General features: G+C 42.7%; 2 protein-coding genes across 2 annotated transcripts; one reads left to right on the top strand and one right to left on the bottom strand.

Annotated features, from left to right (window-relative positions):
* Positions 1 to 988: 988 nt before the first annotated feature.
* LOC136499817 (gibberellin 2-beta-dioxygenase 3-like) lies at positions 989 to 9,044 on the bottom strand. The gene is made up of 5 exons (XM_066495337.1): positions 8,991 to 9,044; positions 8,610 to 8,935; positions 8,355 to 8,517; positions 5,754 to 5,942; positions 989 to 1,027 (listed from the first exon to the last, which is right to left on the bottom strand). The coding sequence occupies exons 1-5, from the start codon at positions 9,042 to 9,044 to the stop codon at positions 989 to 991; spliced, it is 771 nt and encodes a 256-aa protein (XP_066351434.1).
* Positions 9,045 to 10,037: 993 nt separating this feature from the next.
* LOC136500978 (ABC transporter A family member 2-like) lies at positions 10,038 to 16,477 on the top strand. Its single transcript, XM_066496465.1, is given in 17 exon segments — positions 10,038 to 10,474; positions 10,476 to 10,526; positions 12,006 to 12,237; positions 12,560 to 12,729; positions 12,807 to 12,992; positions 13,177 to 13,272; positions 13,359 to 13,559; positions 13,644 to 13,800; positions 13,881 to 14,110; positions 14,232 to 14,349; positions 14,439 to 14,515; positions 14,606 to 14,695; positions 14,787 to 14,930; positions 15,020 to 15,334; positions 15,426 to 15,506; positions 15,578 to 15,754; positions 15,996 to 16,477. Coding segments are annotated over 17 exon segments (2,889 nt in total). The 5' UTR covers positions 10,038 to 10,156; the 3' UTR covers positions 16,242 to 16,477.
* Positions 16,478 to 16,779: the final 302 nt, after the last annotated feature.

The following is a 16,779-nucleotide window of genomic DNA, read 5'->3' as shown; positions in this document are numbered from 1 at the left end:
TCTTTCTTCTCTCTCCTAGTTTTACCCACTCCCATGCATGACAAGCAGAGAAGATGGGTTGCCAAATTTTTAAGACTGTGGGCCCCATGTATAGATCCAACCTCCTAGTTCGAAACATTACGAGGAATTTAACCGATGATGTTACGTCTTTGTATGAAAAAATAATAATCCCTGGTTTGTGAAAGGTTCACATGTGCCCTTCAGAGCATCTACAGTGAAGGTTCCATCCCGGTTTTATCGCTTATTGAGCCAGCTCCATACAATGTGTGCCTAATTTTATAGAGAACCGTTCTCGTGTATAGAACCCGCTCCCATCTTTCTCCTCTCTCCTGCTTTTACCCACTCCCATGCACGACTAGAAGAGAAGTTGGGTTGCCAAAATTTTAATATTGTGGGCCCCATGTATAGATCCAACCTCCTACTTCGAAACATTATGAGAAATTTAACCGATGATGTTACGTTTTCGTATGGAAACTTGGGTGGTTCAATTCTATACATTATAGATGCCCATAAACCAATACATGATACATCTATACCCATGCAAAATTGACTAACGGATCCATTTACGGCACCCACGGCAGACATGTGTTTTTAGTTGTGGCGGTATGTTCAATGTAATATGGTACTATGTAGTCACCATTTGCTTATGGAGCATGATGTATTTACTTGGAGATTTGTGATTTTAAAAGGAAATTAAAGTTCTACTCTCCTTTTCTCCTCTTGAGGAAAATAATAATCATATTTGATCGAGTTTCTTTTATAAAGAATTTTTACAATGCTTAGAAATAATGAGAGCCCTTCATTCAACTAGGTCGAATTGTTAAAAATTAGGAGGAACCAGTTTAGAGAAACTTAAGTTGTGGACCGAAACTAAAAATTTGGTGGGCCAGGAACTGATCTAAATGAAAGCTAGAGGATAGAATTGTACTTTCCTAGACTGACCTATGAACACCGATGCAGCAAACAACGATTCAAGATGGTGCCCATTCTATTCCGCGGCGGCGGTCGCCAAATCGACGACGCCGCACTACAGAAAATGCGATCACGAATTGTTTAATGCAGTTGGTCATCGTGGAAGAGGATGAGAATCTCGTCGCTGATTTCTTGGGCGAGCATCTAGCCCTTGCAGCAAGTTAACGGTTGGTCCTTGGACGAGCGCCGGCAAGTCCCTTCACATATCGACTAGCCGGAGCCCGGAGGCAGTACCTCCCAAGCGGCCAGCACTGAGCCCCGTATAGGTGTTGGCACCAGCAATCCCTGCAGCCGTACTAGTTGCAGGCCCTTGTAGGTGTAGACTGCTATGCCCTCCGCAGCTTGTTCGGCTGGTTGGGTTGGATCGTAGATTATTTACTGCTGATTGGTTTAGCTGGTTTGGTGTGAGAGAAAAATAATATTCTAGCTTATAATCCACGTTCGTATATGATCGTTTACGACCTACCGAACAGCCTCCAGATGGTCTACATCAAGACCCTACAGGCTGCCCTCGTAGGTGTAGACCCTGCTGGCGTCGAGGTTCTTCACTGAGGCGGCCGGCGGTGCGTGCCTTAGTTCATGCGACAGCCGATATAAGGAAGATGCGGATCCAAGTTTATGTGCGAAGTAAAATGCCTAAACTACCCTTAATTACATTTAATTAATTTATTTTATATTAGACGGTTGGAAAAAATACGCTTGGAGAAACACCGGTTCCTCCCAGCACCCTAACAAATCTCTCTTTTAGGCCTTGTTTGAATACACATGTATTCATCTCAATCCACATGTTTTAAAATGGATTGGAATTGAATTAAACTAAGTTCCATTCTATTTCACACCAACACATGTGGATAGAAGTGAATATACGTGTATAAAAAAAAAGTCTTATCTATATCTATATCTATATCTATATCTATATCTAATACTGAAGAGGCAAAATTTGTGCTAATAAAACTTTTCGTCCAACGTTGCACATGCTCGGTCACCTACGATAAATTTTTTGTCAGCACGTTTTTTCCATGTTCGTTTGGAGCTTTTTCCCTTTCCTATTTCGGCCGCGATGGCCTTTTCTATTTGTTGTTTCGTGTTCCCGTTCCGGTTTGTGTTCCGTTTCCCACCTTTTCTGTTCAGGAATCGGCCTGTTCGGCTCGGACTGGCTGGCTGGGCTGCCTGGCCAGCCCCTCATATGGATACTATTCGCATGAATCAGTCAGCAGTACTTTTCTCTCACATAAACGAACCAGCAACGATACGAACCAGCCAACCGAACAGGCCAGCCCCTCACATGGACACTATTCACATGAACCAGACATGTTGAGTGATTTTCCCGTGTCCGTTTCTCCTTTTCTGTTTTATTTTCTTTTTTTCTGCTTTTTTTTGTCAAGGAGTATCTTCAGTCGTTTCTTCCGTGTCCGTTTCATGAATTTTTTCTGTTATTTATCTTTTCCTATTGTCTTTTGGTTTTCATATAAACATCAAATAAATAAATAATAAATATAATATCTCTAATAAATAAATATTCTCATCACTACATTCTTGATACAATTATAATTAGAAATAAAACTTATTTTTATTACAACTTTGATCAATCAATGGTCGGACTAATGAAATCGTGGACTGACGTAATTTGTTGTTGATCTAATCTATATTTATATTCTATATCTATATATATTTGTTATTAGAGAGCAAAGGGGTTCTTCTAACTGTCCTTTTTTACTTCTCACAATACCCTTGCGCTTCTCTCTTTCCCGCATGTGACATGTACTCACGACTAATGCCCATACGAGTTAGAACAACAACATGCGTCCAATAATAATATAGTGCCTGATTAGAAGATGCGTCCAACAATGCTATGCCGTCTGACTCCAACATGTATTGGAATAGACAACGCGATCCTTAAATAAATCTCCGAGGAGCAGGTTGTTTAGGTGACTACACCCATAAGCTGTAGGTTCTGTCGCAACGCACGAACACAAATACTATAAATATAATAATACGGCTCTTTGAACCTTGACCTTTCTCTAGTAAACAAATATTAGGTATAGATATTTTCATGGGTCCTTAAAGGAAATCGTGAAACTTTATATTTAACTTTACCGACACATGAATAGCGTGGAAACTAAAGTTACGTTATATTCGCAAGTAAACAATGAGAGAAAAATCTATAAAAATTCTATTTTATTTTAATATGGATTTAATAGAGCATTGTCATATTATTACCAATATTAATATATATATATATATATATATATATATATATATATATATAATGGTTGTCATGGACAACATTAAATAAATTATAAAATAAAAATATATCATTACACATATCTTTTGATAGCTTTTTTTTTTCTTCGGTTGCAACGCATGGGGTTGTTTGTTTGCACCCTTACCAGGCAGGTCTGTTCCTAGGTAGAGAGATCTGAGCCCTAGGCAGTTCAAATCCGAGGCGTACGAATGCTCACATCAGCAGACAACCCTACCTGGGAAACAAGCAAATTAAACAAGCCATATACCTTCCAATATCTTTTCATATAACCACTACTATTCCAAAACATTTGAGAGTTGGTTAATGAACATCGAGTTCTTTTTTTATACGAATAATATATATATTTAAATTTAACTTCCAATCTTTTCAGATGAACCAGCTCATGTTATTTTCTTCTCTCAAATATATCTTCCAATGATATTTTGAGGTTTAAAAACCAAATCATGATACTTATTGGTATTATATACACCGTTTGTTATCATTCACCCTGATTAATAAACAATCATCATATGTTAAGGTGAGGCGATAACCCTCAAAGAGCAGCCGCCGTTCGGAACTGCATGCTAACCATTATGCAGACAACAATCATAGGAAATGACGATTGGGTGAAATTTATTATGCCTTATTATGCGTATATATGGTCATATACAATTGTGTGAAATTTCAAATTTGGGAAAAAAAATATCACCGTTTGGTTGTTTTTAAATGCATCTCTGAAATAAAACCGTAGCTTTAGCACGGGTATTATACTAGTAATACTCAGTTATTCACGAAGTATGGTGTTTTGGAATATGGGTACTGAGAAAGTGATCAGCAGCCAAAGCGCGTGGTGAGTCATTTGAGAATGGAGACCATTGATTTTCTCGACGGTGTCCTTGACACGTATTTCATTAAGAACAAGTAGAAGTTTTTAAGTACAAGTTGAGCCTAGTTAATCTAAGGATCACCACAAGATGCAAAGAAAAACAAAAACAACTAGAAAAGCAAGGGGGGAGCCCTCGGCCACAACACCCAACAATAGACTGAATCTGAGAAAAATAAACACATCAACACAATGATTACCTATAGAGAGAGTAAATATCTGTCCAAAACAGATTTCTTAACATGTAAACTTTTATACCGGCACCTATACCTTCACGTATCATTTTGCATCTATTCTGTATGTTATGATATTTAACCCATAAGTTAGATTGTCTACATGGAACCCTTTCATTTTAAGCACTAAGGTTGAAGGACATGCCTGCACCTGTATCGTGGTACAATCTTACACCCGTACCTTAATCCTAGATGAAATTTTGTACCTATATCTGTCAAGAACAACATGTCTGTGAAGATGTGGACTACTAGTACCTAAACAGAAAGACCCTATAAAACTTGACTGTTCCTTAGGACGATTGGCTTTGGCCTTTTCTTACGCAACTTAGGTGGAAGGCGAAGCAGGCCCCCTTCTGAAGGGCCTGAGTCATTAGTGCTCGGATTCTAACCTTATGTCGGACCTACGGGCTGAGGGACAGTGCCAAGGATAGGATTGCCATACGTATCGATAAAACTCAGGTCATATACATCACTAGATGAAAATATTCTTTTCCTATTTTGGAGCGTTGGATATGAAGTATAGTATTTTGAACGCACAAGGCGACGATCCAACATCGAGTGCACGAAGTCTCCATGACCCATCCTATATAACCTAATTTTGGTCGAAAGGATGCGGTCCACTGGAATGTAGACACAATACGGTACTTTGTCGATGTATGATTTGCCCTGTGTAGCTATGCGTGTGTGATCTTTTTCTTTTCCTTTCTGTTTTGCTCTCATCTAGGAGTAATTTCTACTACACGCATCCAAAGCCCAGAAAGGACAATAAATTGAGTACGCCTCCAAATAAACTGATATCAACGAGGACGCATCATCCGTCTACCTACGTAGTATCATCACGGAAATAAAAAAAAGTGTAATCCCTGAAATTAAATACCGCCAACCAAATTTATTTCATCCATTTAATTGAATTTGTTTGCTATTACTCCACTCACCATTGGTTAATCCGCGTCACTACTTGCGCCAGCAAAAGTATACGAGTACTCCTATGCTGTAGTATTAGCATGACCGGTTTGAGTTGGCTGTTGCTGCCAGCCAGCAACACCTGTAGCCCAAACAACACATCACAGTTTCTGGCTTTCTGCAGCGTTAGCATTCAGCAGCAAACAGTCCGAGCGGAGTTGTACTGTACGTGCTCCCTGCGTCCGGGTAAAGAGTGTAATTATGGGATCCGTGCTAGTCCAAATCATTCAAGTTTGATCGAGTTTACAGTAAATAATATTAGCATTTATGTCTTCAAACAAAATTTATTATGAGATTATATTCTATAATATAACTAATCTAATGGTACTTATTTTATAGAGTCCTTTTACAATGGTTGGAAATGCTTTCTAACGCTTCCTGACGCTTCCTGATGCTTACCCAAAATAGTTATTTTTGTTGATTTTATTCGTCCAAGGGCATTATGGTCATTTCGCACATCTCCCTTCCGACCATCCCGTGCGTTGACGACGAAGGATTCCGGGGCAGGGGGCACGGGGACCCACCTGCCGTCCCGGAGCTTGATCTGCAAGCCCGCCGTGCGGTTGGAGCTGAGCACGGAGATGATCTGCGGGTCCGTGTGCTCCCCGAACCCCGTCACGCCGCAGTCCACCAGCGGCAGCAGCGATGAAAGGTCCTTGTTTGGTTTTGGTAATTGAGTGATAACTTAGGTGGACTAATTATGTTTATATGAGATACACAGATGATTAGTCCATAGATACATGTGTGTGAGCAACATATGCCATGAAGGTGAAAATGGCTTGGAGATGTTGCAAAGCTCACACATGTGATGATGAAGGAGCTTAAATACACATAAGACATGACATTGAGTCATGTGATCAAGGTGGAGAAGATCAAGACAAGACTTGGCTTGATGGACCGGTTGCAAGCGTGAAGGGCAAGTCGAAGGCTTTGGAGTGATGGACCGCGTGGCGGTGAAGCTTGAGCAAGACTTGGCGCCGATGGACGATGGCAACGGCGAAGAGCAAGTAGAGTCAAGATCGATGAACCAATATGATCATATAATGATATGAAGTGGATCATATCATTGTTGATCGTGTTGGTGCATGTGTTGCATCAACATTGGAGGAGATGGAATGAAATGCGCAAGGCAAAGGTATAACCTAGGGCATTTCATTTCACCGGTCATAGGTGTGTAGAGAAGTTTATGACCGGGTTTATGATAGATGGCTGTACTATCAAGAGGGGCAAACTTGTTTGCATATCGGTCATCTAGTGCCACTCGAGTGATCTAACTTTGCATTGTCGCTAGGATCGAGTAGCGTGGCAAGTTGAGTGGCTAACATCCTTTGAGAAATGATTGTGAAAATGCTAACACACATACTCATGGTGGTGTACACTTGGTGGTGTTGGCACATTTACAAAGGAGGTGGTGTTTGCAGGGTTGAGATGGGTTTAGGTCCCTCTCTCCCTCCCGCCGAGCTTGCGAGGCAGGATTCGGCGCTTTCGGGAAAATAGAATGCCTATTTTCTATTGCGCCGGATGCAAATTCTGGTGGTTAGCACATTGGTGCAAGGGTGAAGAAGTTAGAAGTGAAAACGAGTTGGTCGCGAAGATGCTGGCGTCGGTCAACTGACCGGACGCTGGATCTGCATGCACCGGACGCTGGCAGGCTGCGTCCGGTCAGGCTGACGTACGGTGACGCAGAAGCTGGAGTGTGATCGAACGCTGGCTGCATCCGATCGCGTTCGACCGGACGCGTCCTGTCATGCTCGGGAGCTTACTGGAAACGACTGGACGCTGAGGGTCCAGCGTCCGGTCAGTTGAAGCTGCTGCATCCGGTCAAGTCAAGTGACCGTTAGAATCGGGACACGTGGTCGTCTACGAGCGACCGAACGCTGAGGTCCAGCGTCCGATCAACACGACCGGAGCATCCGGTCGGCCCGACCGTTGCCCAGTGAAGGGGTAACGGCTAGTTTAGCCCTTGGGGCTATAAATAGAAGTGGCCTTCGGCCATGGCTGGTGCTGAGCATCTCAAGGGACTTAGTGTCCATGCTTGTGAGTGCTTGGGAGCCCTCCATCACATATATACTTGATAGTGATCATTCGATTGTGTGAGTGAGCGATTCTAGTGCGATTGCATCGTGAGGTTGCATCGAGTGGCACTAGGTGATCGAGTTGCAAGCCGGTGGTGCTTGTTACTCTTGGAGGTTGCCACCTCCTAGACGGCTTGGTGGTGGTCTCCGTCGAAGCGCGCAAGAAGCTTGTGCGGCGCTCCGAAGAAGTGCTTGTGAGGGGCATTGTGCTCGCCCCGCGGGAGCCGCGAAGAGCAACTCTAGTAAAGCGTGTCATTGAGCTACCCTCACTCAAGGGGTGGGTTCTTGCGGCGCCCGACGTGCGGGCTTAGCGGGTGATGCTAATTAGCCGCCGAACCACCAAGTGAGTGGTCGACACAACGGGGACTAGCATGTTGGCAAACACGTGAACCTCGGGAGAAAAATCATCGTGTCAACCTTATTCTTCCCGTTGGTTTACATCCCCATTACACAAGCTTGCCATTACTTTTATACATATTAAGCTTGTGTAGTTGCTCTTGTAATTAGATAGCTTGTGTAGCTTGCTAATTACCTTCTTGCTTATGTAGCATAGAAGTAGCTCCCTTGCGTGGCTAATTTGGTTTTAGTAACCTTGTTAGTCACATTGCTTAGTTTGTGTAGCTAAGTATTTGCGCTCTCTAATTAGGCATTGGTTGCCTTGTTATTGAGCATTGCTAGTGAGCATCGTTAGCTTTGTGCTTTTGCTTACTAGCATGTGTAGGAGCTCCCTTATTGCTTAAAGTACTAGTGACATAGGTTTGTGTAACCTTGCTCCTAGAATTGTTTAGGAGAGCTCTAGCTAGCCCGACACCTTTGTTGCATATTTGTTATCTTTGCAAGGTGCTAGTGAACATATATAGCGGGGTATAGTCTTGGCTAGACCGATAATTTTAATTCCGCATTTGTATCGGTTAGCCGACGCGATTAAGTTTTAGAAAAGACTATTTACCCCCCTCTAGTCGCCATCTCGACCCTTCAAGCGAGCAGGGCGGGTAGTGGTTCACGCGCACCAGCTCGTCGCTGCCTTCCCACCCCACCACCATCGCCCTCATCAGGGACTGGTCCACGCCTAGGTCCTCCGCTATGAGCTCCAGCACCCGCCCGCACACCTCCCTCACCGCAGCCGTGTACTCCTCCAATGCCGCTCTGCATGCTCATGCATCCAGTCCGCTGAGTGAGTCGACCCAGGTGTGCGTGCACGACGAAGACGAAGCAAGATCAACAGCTAGCTAGCTTACCGGAGCGAGGGCGGCAGGGAGGAGACCTTGACGGTGTTGGCGCTGACGGAGAGGAGGAGGTACTCCAGCCACCCGATGTCGCCGTTGGAGCCGATGCTCTTGCTGCCGTACCCCATGGGGCGGGCGACGCCGGACATGTCCAGCTTCTCTTGCGTAGGCAGCGCGAAGAACGCCATCGCGCGGGCCTCCAGCGCCTCGGCGACGCGCGCCGGCACGCCGTGGTTGGTCGCCCTGAAGAAGCCCACACTGCGGCACGCGTCAGCCACCGCCGCGGCCACGCCCGGCGCCGACAGGTCCACGTACGGGATGGTCGTAGCTCCCGCTTGCTAGATTTACTGTTCTACCCTTGATTAAAAAAAATAACTACGAAAAAGGAATTACCACTCTTTTATTTGAAGTCCTAATCCTCTTAACTTTGTAGACGTTGGGAGGCATTACGGCGCATATGGGCCCACCGACCATAGACACATCCAACGCCTCCCAATGCCTCCCTCATTGACGCCTCTCAACGCCTTCTCTCATATAGGCCCACCAATCATTGACACAGCTGACGCTTCCTGACGTCTCCGCAACCATAGTAAAAAAGTTCTATTTTATATCATGAATGACAGTAGTTTTTTATATAAATTCAGTCAAAGTTCAAGCTCTTTGATTTCTCGAAAAGCGAGAATTGCATAGTACTCCCTCAGTAAAAAAACAAATTTTATTTTTTTCGAGAAGTCAATCTAAACTTTAATTAAAATTATATAAAAAATTACTAACACTCATGATATAAAATAAATACCATTAGATTCGTTATAGAATATATTTCATAATAAATTTATTTAGAAATATAAATATTAATATTATTTTTTATAAACTTAATTATACTAGTTCGACTGACACGCGCCCACCCTTTAATTGTGTTCTTTAGTAGACGTAGACAGTACGTACATGTACTGGTAGTATTATCATTAGTATTAAAGCCCCTTTGGTACGGCTCATCTAAAACGGCTTTATCGGTGAAGCCAAAGCTGGTGAAACCAGAAAAACTGGTTTTTCCTGGCTTCTAGTTTATTTTAACCCCAGCTTACAAAACAGCTTCACGCTACAGTGCTTCGATTTGCGCAAAATAGATAAAGCCGAAACCGACATAAGCCGTGCCAAAAAGGCTCTAAATCAAAATGGAAGAGGAAGAGCTGCTCTCTGAATCAGCGGAGCCGTATACTAAGTACGTACTAGTATAATTATTAAACAAAAAAAGGAAGAATAAGATAGAGGAGGAGGATGAATCAGCTAGTGCCGCTCAGTCATTAGCCGCAAAAGAACGATGTGCTGCAGGCAGACAGGTGGGCCCCACTAAACCCGAGTCTTCCTCCTGTCCGTCGCTTGGCCGTTTTCAAACGCCCCCCTTATAAATACCCAAACCTCAGACTCCTCCCCGGAAGCTCCAAGACCGAGGAGGGAGAGGGAGAGGGAGAGAGAGAGAGCGCTAGCCATTAGCCAAGAAGAAACTCCCCGGTGGTCCGCGGCCGGGCCTCTCGACCGACCGATCCGGTCCGGGCCCGATGGAGCTCCTGAGCGGCGGCGCGCTGGCGTGGCAGCAGTACCGCGCGCTGCTCCGCAAGAACGCCACGCTCACCTGGCGGAACCGCCGCTCCGCCGCGCTGCAGCTCTTCTCCTCGCTCGTCTTCATCTTCCTCATCTTCTGCATCGACCGCGCCGTCCGCTCCAGGTTCTCCAGCACCACCGCCTACCGCAACGTGCCGGACCCGGAGCCGCTCGTCGCGCCGCCGATCCCGCCCTGCGAGGACAAGTTCTTCATCAAGTCCCCCTGCTACGACTTCCTCTGGAGCGACGGCGGGAGCACCCGCATCAGGGGCCTCTGTCGACGCCATCCGGAACAACAACCCCGGCCGGCCCATACCGCCCGAAAAGGTCCCGAGATTCCTTCCGACCCTCCCCCGGCCCCCGTCAGTTGTCGCTCTGGGTTGGGCGAGATTGGGTTTTGTTGTTAATACATTCTGGTGGGGAATTTTTGTTGATGTGCGATTTTCGCCTGCGGAGTTTGGTTCACCAGTCTGGATGGCGTGGAATGCGGTGCTCGCACGTTTCGCGTGAGGATTTTGGATTTTCTTTCTTATTTTTCTCAGAGCAGGAATCTGGATTCCGGGTAGGCAATGATTGGATTTCACTTCAGAAGTGAGTTTTTTTTTTCCTCGAGGACAAAGAAAACCGCGTGATAACTTCCTCTTTGACACAGGAATTTTGCATTAGTTTAGAGGATTTGGTTTTGGAATTTTAAAATAAATTTATTTCAAGTTAACTTTACTAATTCTTGTCCACTGTGACAGGTTGTTTTACCTCCTTTTAACTTTATGAACATTTTGGAGCTTAGTGGCTTGGACGTAGCTTCATGGTTAACTTGAATCATCATAAGGCTTGATGCTCCCAATTTTAGTATCTGAGTTGGTTCCATCTTACTTTTTGATGCAAGCCGTGGGCACTCCCGTCAGAATTTAGGGGGTAGAATTTGCGAGCTTTCCAAATGGAAGATTAAAAAAGATGCCTATTTTGTTGCTTATTATGTGAGCTGGGAAACTCCCAGGTCTGCAAGGAACAGCTAAATTCGGTTAATGTTGTTTCATGTCACTTTCATGCTCTGGTGTGTCCTAAGGCCTTTCCTTGGAAACAAAGATGGTGAGGATGCATCTTTGGATGTTAACTACGAATATATTTGAGAATTTCTAGGGAAGAGTGTGGGGTTCTCATAAATTAGGTGATGATATCAATGAACTGGTCCTAGGTTTGTGTAAATTAGTATATTATTTCAATGCTCAAAACTCTATTGATCAGGAGCTTAAAATGCATACAGAAAAACTGCTCAGACTGGAGTCCAGGCATTCATGAGTCTATTATGTAGTCTGAATTAGTTAACTTAAATTCAGCTTCTGATTATTTTTTTTATGCTAATCAGGTAAAAATATGGTATTCACGGCTAGTATAGTTTGCCTTCTTACGATTCACTATCAGTTTGTCATTTGACATAAGCTTGAATCTGATGGTAAACTGAAAAATATAGTACCCCTTTGGGTCCACGAGTAAATGTTTCGACCTTTCCTTGTACTTCCCTAATGTTGCTCATCCTATAATTTATAGGCACTTTTATCTTTATTCTTGCTTTAGTTTCATTTCAAAATAAGTGACCCATCTTTCTCAGTGTATAAATGAAGGGCAGCAAAGTCTTTGAGCCACTTTGTTACTACTCATGTACTAGTCCAAAACAACTTATATTTCTGACTTGAGAGAGTATGTGCAGTTGTGCACTAGCCAAAACTTAATCAAGTTTTGCAACTGCACCCCAGAATTGACAATCACTCAACATGTCATCTGATTGGCTCTCAGTGATTCTTTCAGGTTTTAGGTTTTAGGACTCCGGATGATGTTGATGCTTGGTTGTTTCAAAACCCAATGCGCTGCCCTGGTGCTTTGCATTTTCAAGATATAAATGCCACCCAGATAAAGTATGGTATTCAGACAAACTCTACTCCGGTAGCACGGAGAGGAACATACGAAGATCCGACCTTCAAGTTCCAAATACCACTCCAAGTTGCAGCTGAGAGGGAAATGGCAAGACTTCTTATTGGAGGTATTAATTCTTCCATGCTTCTTTAAGGAAATTGTTGCTTTTATGTATTGCCATCTTCAGTGACAATAATTCCTGCTACTTTAACTTTTTAAATACTATTTTCTTGGCCAGATATTTTTTTCAGACTATTTACTGTAAGCCTAAGCACATTTTTCATTAAGTGGGAGAGAAAAAAACTAAAAAAGTTTTAAAACCCTGCTTACTGAAGGTGGAGTCCACAAATGTTTCTTTAGTATGTAATGCATAATTAAATGTTAGTTTTGTGTTTGGTTCTGTAAGTTAATTGTTCATTGGGAATAAGTGTTTTTCATGAATGTAACAGATCCAAATTTTAGCTGGACTGTCGGATTTAAGGAATTCGCTCACCCAGCCACAGAGACCTTCTCTACCATTGCTCAAGCAGGACCAACTTTCTTTCTTGCCATTGCAATGTTTGGATTTGTTTTCCAAATCAGTGCCTTGGTGGCAGAGAAAGAACTAAAGCTTCGTCAGGTTCAAACTTCACTCACCGCTGTCTGCCAGCATTATCTTTATGCTCGAAGTGAGCCAAAATTTTGATATATTTGCAGGCTATGTCTACCATGGGGCTCTATGAATCGGCTTACTGGTTATCGTGGTTTACTTGGGAGGCCCTTCTTACAACACTTTCAGCACTTTTTACTGTGCTCTTTGGGATGATGTTCCAGTTCGATTTCTTCCTTCATAATAATTTTGGAATCCTATTCCTCCTGTTCTTCCTGTTCCAACTGAACATGGTAAGTTCCAAATATTGATCGATTTATTTGTTTTAGTTCTGCCTGTTTGTAATGCTCAATTTTGTTAACAACAAATTTCATGGATGAACTTTGTTGGTATATTTTCTAATCTTATCATAGTTTGTGAAGCATATGTTTCTTTTAAATGTCCCCTTTACATAAACATTCATCATGTTTCCTGCAGCTTAGTTTTGCCTTCATGATATCCACGTTCGTAGCGAAGGCAGCATCGGCAACTACTGTTGGATTTGCAATATTCATTATTGGGTTCTTGACTCAGGTAATATTTTGTTAATCATCATCTTATGTATCCGGTATTTCATTTTTTTCAGAAAATATGATAATACCTTTGTTCTTCCTGTGCAGCTTGTTACCACCTTTGGGTTCCCTTATTCGGCTGACTATAAAAAGTTGTACCGGACATTGTGGTCTTTATTTCCTCCTGATTTGTTTGCCAAAGCCCTCAACATTCTAGGCAAGGCAACAGCCACTCCTGAAGATAAAGGTATTAGCTGGAATCAGCGTGGGGAGTGCCCATCTTTTGAGACGGACTGCGTCATTACTATTGTACGTGCAAAACTTTGCTTATTAGATTTTATGTATTTTAGTCACTAGATTTCAATCGCTTATTGTTTGCAAAATATCTTACAGGACGATATCTATAAGTGGCTCATATCCACATTTTTCTTGTGGTTTGTCCTGGCGATATACTTTGACAACATACTTCCAAATGTAAACGGTGTCCGGAAGTCAGTTTTCTACTTTCTTATGCCTTCATACTGGACGGGTAAAGGAGGCAAGATGGAAGGTCAGATATTGAAGTATTTGATAACTACTCACATTGTTTCCGCTTTCGTATCTTACACTACCCATTAATCTTTATTCCAGAGGGAGGCCTCTTCAGCTTTTTTGGATCAAGCCGTCCTGCTGATGATGCTACCCCTACTGACGAGGATGTTCTAGCGGAGCAAAACCTAGTCAAGGAACAAGCTGCAAACAATGCGGTAGATCCTGGTGTTGCAGTTCAAATACATGGTCTACGGAAGACATATCCAGGAACTTTCAGCATTGGTTGTTGTTGCAGATGCTCAAAATCTAAGCCATTTCATTCTGTTAAAGTAAGTTATCTATTAGTTTTTGTTCATTCTGTTAAAGTAAGTTATCTATTAATTTTTGACATAAATACATGCAACTATGCTTGGCATGATCTGATTATTCATTACCTAAAAATTTATTCAGGGCTTATGGGTGAACCTTGAGAAGGACCAGCTATTTTGTCTTCTTGGGCCCAATGGAGCTGGCAAAACAACTACAATCAGTTGTCTGACTGGAATCACACCAATTACAGGAGGTGATGGTAAGTATCGTTCATTGAAGCAACATTCTGGTTTCTTTGTCTCAAAACAATAACCGCCATGCTAATAATACATACCAAACATCTCACAGCATTCATTTATGGTCATTCTGTTCGAAGCACTGTGGGAATGTCAAATATCCGTAGGATGATCGGAGTCTGCCCACAGGTGGTGCTTTAGACATTTTGATATTATTGATGCAAGTGGTGATGTATTTGAAAAAAAAAACATAAATATGTGTCTTGTGTTACTTTACAGTTCGATATCCTGTGGGATGCATTAACAGCTAAAGAGCACATGGAATTGTTTGCCAGCATCAAGGGATTGCCTCCAGCAGCAATCACATCAGTATATTTCTTAAAATAATTTTTTGACTTGTTCTCTCTGAAACTCATATGGTCTTGGATGTTGATCTTCCTATGGTTATCACCTGACACAGGTAGCAGAGGAGTCATTAGCCAAAGTGAAGCTCAGCCAGGTAACTAATGCTAGAGCAGGCAGCTACAGTGGAGGAATGAAGCGCCGGCTAAGTGTCGCGATTGCACTGATTGGTGACCCAAAATTGGTTTTTCTCGATGAACCGGTGAGGAAATAGAAAAGTTTTCATTGGTTTGTTTCTTAGACCTCTGCGGCCCTGTCACATGTCAACCTAAGTAAGTATATGTTATGTAGACTACTGGCATGGATCCAATTACAAGGAGGCATGTTTGGGACATCATAGAGGAGGCCAAGAAAGGAAGAGCTATTGTCTTGACCACCCATTCCATGGAGGAGGCAGATATTCTTGGTGATCGGATAGCTATAATGGCAAAGGGGAAACTGCGGTGTATTGGGACATCAATAAGGCTGAAGTCGAAATTTGGAACAGGATACATCGCTAACGTTAATTTCTCTGGAAATGGCCACATGCAGAGCCCCAACATCAACAGCAACACTGAGGCTCCAGTTAATCCGAACATAGAAGCTGTCAAATGGTTCTTCAAGGAAGTATGTGTCTCATGACTAAATAAGATCATCTTAAGGTTTTGTCTCTTACCATCATGATATATAAATGCCTCTCTCTTTTGTGTTTAAACAGCGACTTGATATTAATCCAAAAGAGGAGAGCAGGACATTCTTGACATTTGTCATCCCTCATCACAAAGAACCGCTTCTGACGGTAATACCTTGGCACCCGAGCTCTAATGTACTTCATTTTAAGTAAATGATATATTAATACTTCCACAACAGAGATTCTTTGGAGAGCTGCAAGACAGGGAAGGGGAGTTTGGAATATCAGACATTCAACTTGGTCTGACAACACTTGAAGAGGTCTTCCTGAACATTGCAAAGCAGGCAGAGCTGGAGAGCTCTACTGCTGAAGGTACCTTGGTGACTCTCAACCTGTCATCAGGAGCAACAATTCAGGTCTGTACTCAATAACCCTAACACCACCACCACACTTCTAATCATAGATGGAGGAAAACATCTGAGATGCAGAAATATCTCCCATCAAGTAGGCTAGTTTGCTTATCTGGTTGTTTAGCAAAGAAAAGAAAAAATTGCTAGGGATACTTGCTTATCTGGTTGTTTAGCAAAGAAAAAATTGCTAGGGATACATTTAGAAGGCTCTGTTCTGTTCTTTGAGTGTCTCTCTTTGACAATTCAGATTCCCAAGGGGGCTCGTTTTGTTGGTGTTCCTGGAACTGAGACAGAGGAGCATCCAAGAGGCCTCATGGTTGAGGTTTACTGGGATCAGGATGAAAATGGATCGCTCTGCATTTCTGGGCACTCTGATGAGATGCCTGTGCCAGTCCATGCTGAGCTGAGGAGGCCTCCGTCACTTTCTCGTAGGGCCTCAATGGGCCGTGGAGGTCCAGTTGGGTATGTGATTGACCTGAACCAGGCCCCATGAAAAAACGATGAGTCCAGGTGCAAAGTTTAGATTGGTTTTCATGTAGATGATGATCTGGTACATATAAGAATCTTCTATTCATGTCTTTGTTTGTATTAGAAGTCGTAAGTCTGTATGCAGTAGTAATTGATAAGACGTGCTTTGTGTAAGATCCTATAGTGTAACACTTAGTTTTTCTGTTGTTTGGCAAACAAAGGCTTGGTAAAAGATGCAATAGAATTACAGGGTTACTACTCCCTCCATTCCAAATGGTAAGACGCTCTAGCTTTTCTAGATATATAGTTTTTATTATGTATTACATTTAGGTACATAGCCAGAATGACTTACAATTTGAAAATGGAGTATTTGCCGCTGTTAAAAAAAAAGCTTCTTTATCTGCTATGTTAATGCTTAGCTATCTGAACTTATGAGCTTTTCGGTTAAGCTATAGTTATTTTCGCGACATCTGTATCGGCTATTAAGATGCCGATTCGAAAAGGCTGCCATGATCCTACAACAACCTTTTATTAAAAAAGGTGGCCAATTAACGGCCCATTTT

Source organism: Miscanthus floridulus, chromosome 13, assembly GCF_019320115.1.
Source record: "Miscanthus floridulus cultivar M001 chromosome 13, ASM1932011v1, whole genome shotgun sequence".
In the NCBI taxonomy this organism is placed as follows: Eukaryota; Viridiplantae; Streptophyta; class Magnoliopsida; order Poales; family Poaceae; genus Miscanthus; species Miscanthus floridulus.
The sequence above is the reverse complement of the archived record's forward strand: the minus strand, read 5'-3'. Positions and strand labels throughout refer to the sequence as shown.

Excerpts from the sequence above, each read along its gene's own strand:
- LOC136499817 (XM_066495337.1), bottom strand. The coding sequence starts at position 9,044 with ATGCCTCCCAACGTCTACAAAGTTAAGAGGATTAGGACTTCAAATAAA. Across the intron at positions 8,936-8,990 it reads GGACTTCAAATAAAAGAGTG|CAAGCGGGAGCTACGACCAT; the intron begins GTAATTCCTTTT and ends CAGTAAATCTAG. Across the intron at positions 1,028-5,753 it reads GGGATGGTCGGAAGGGAGAT|TGCGGCGTCGTCGATTTGGC; the intron begins GTGCGAAATGAC and ends CATTTTCTGTAG.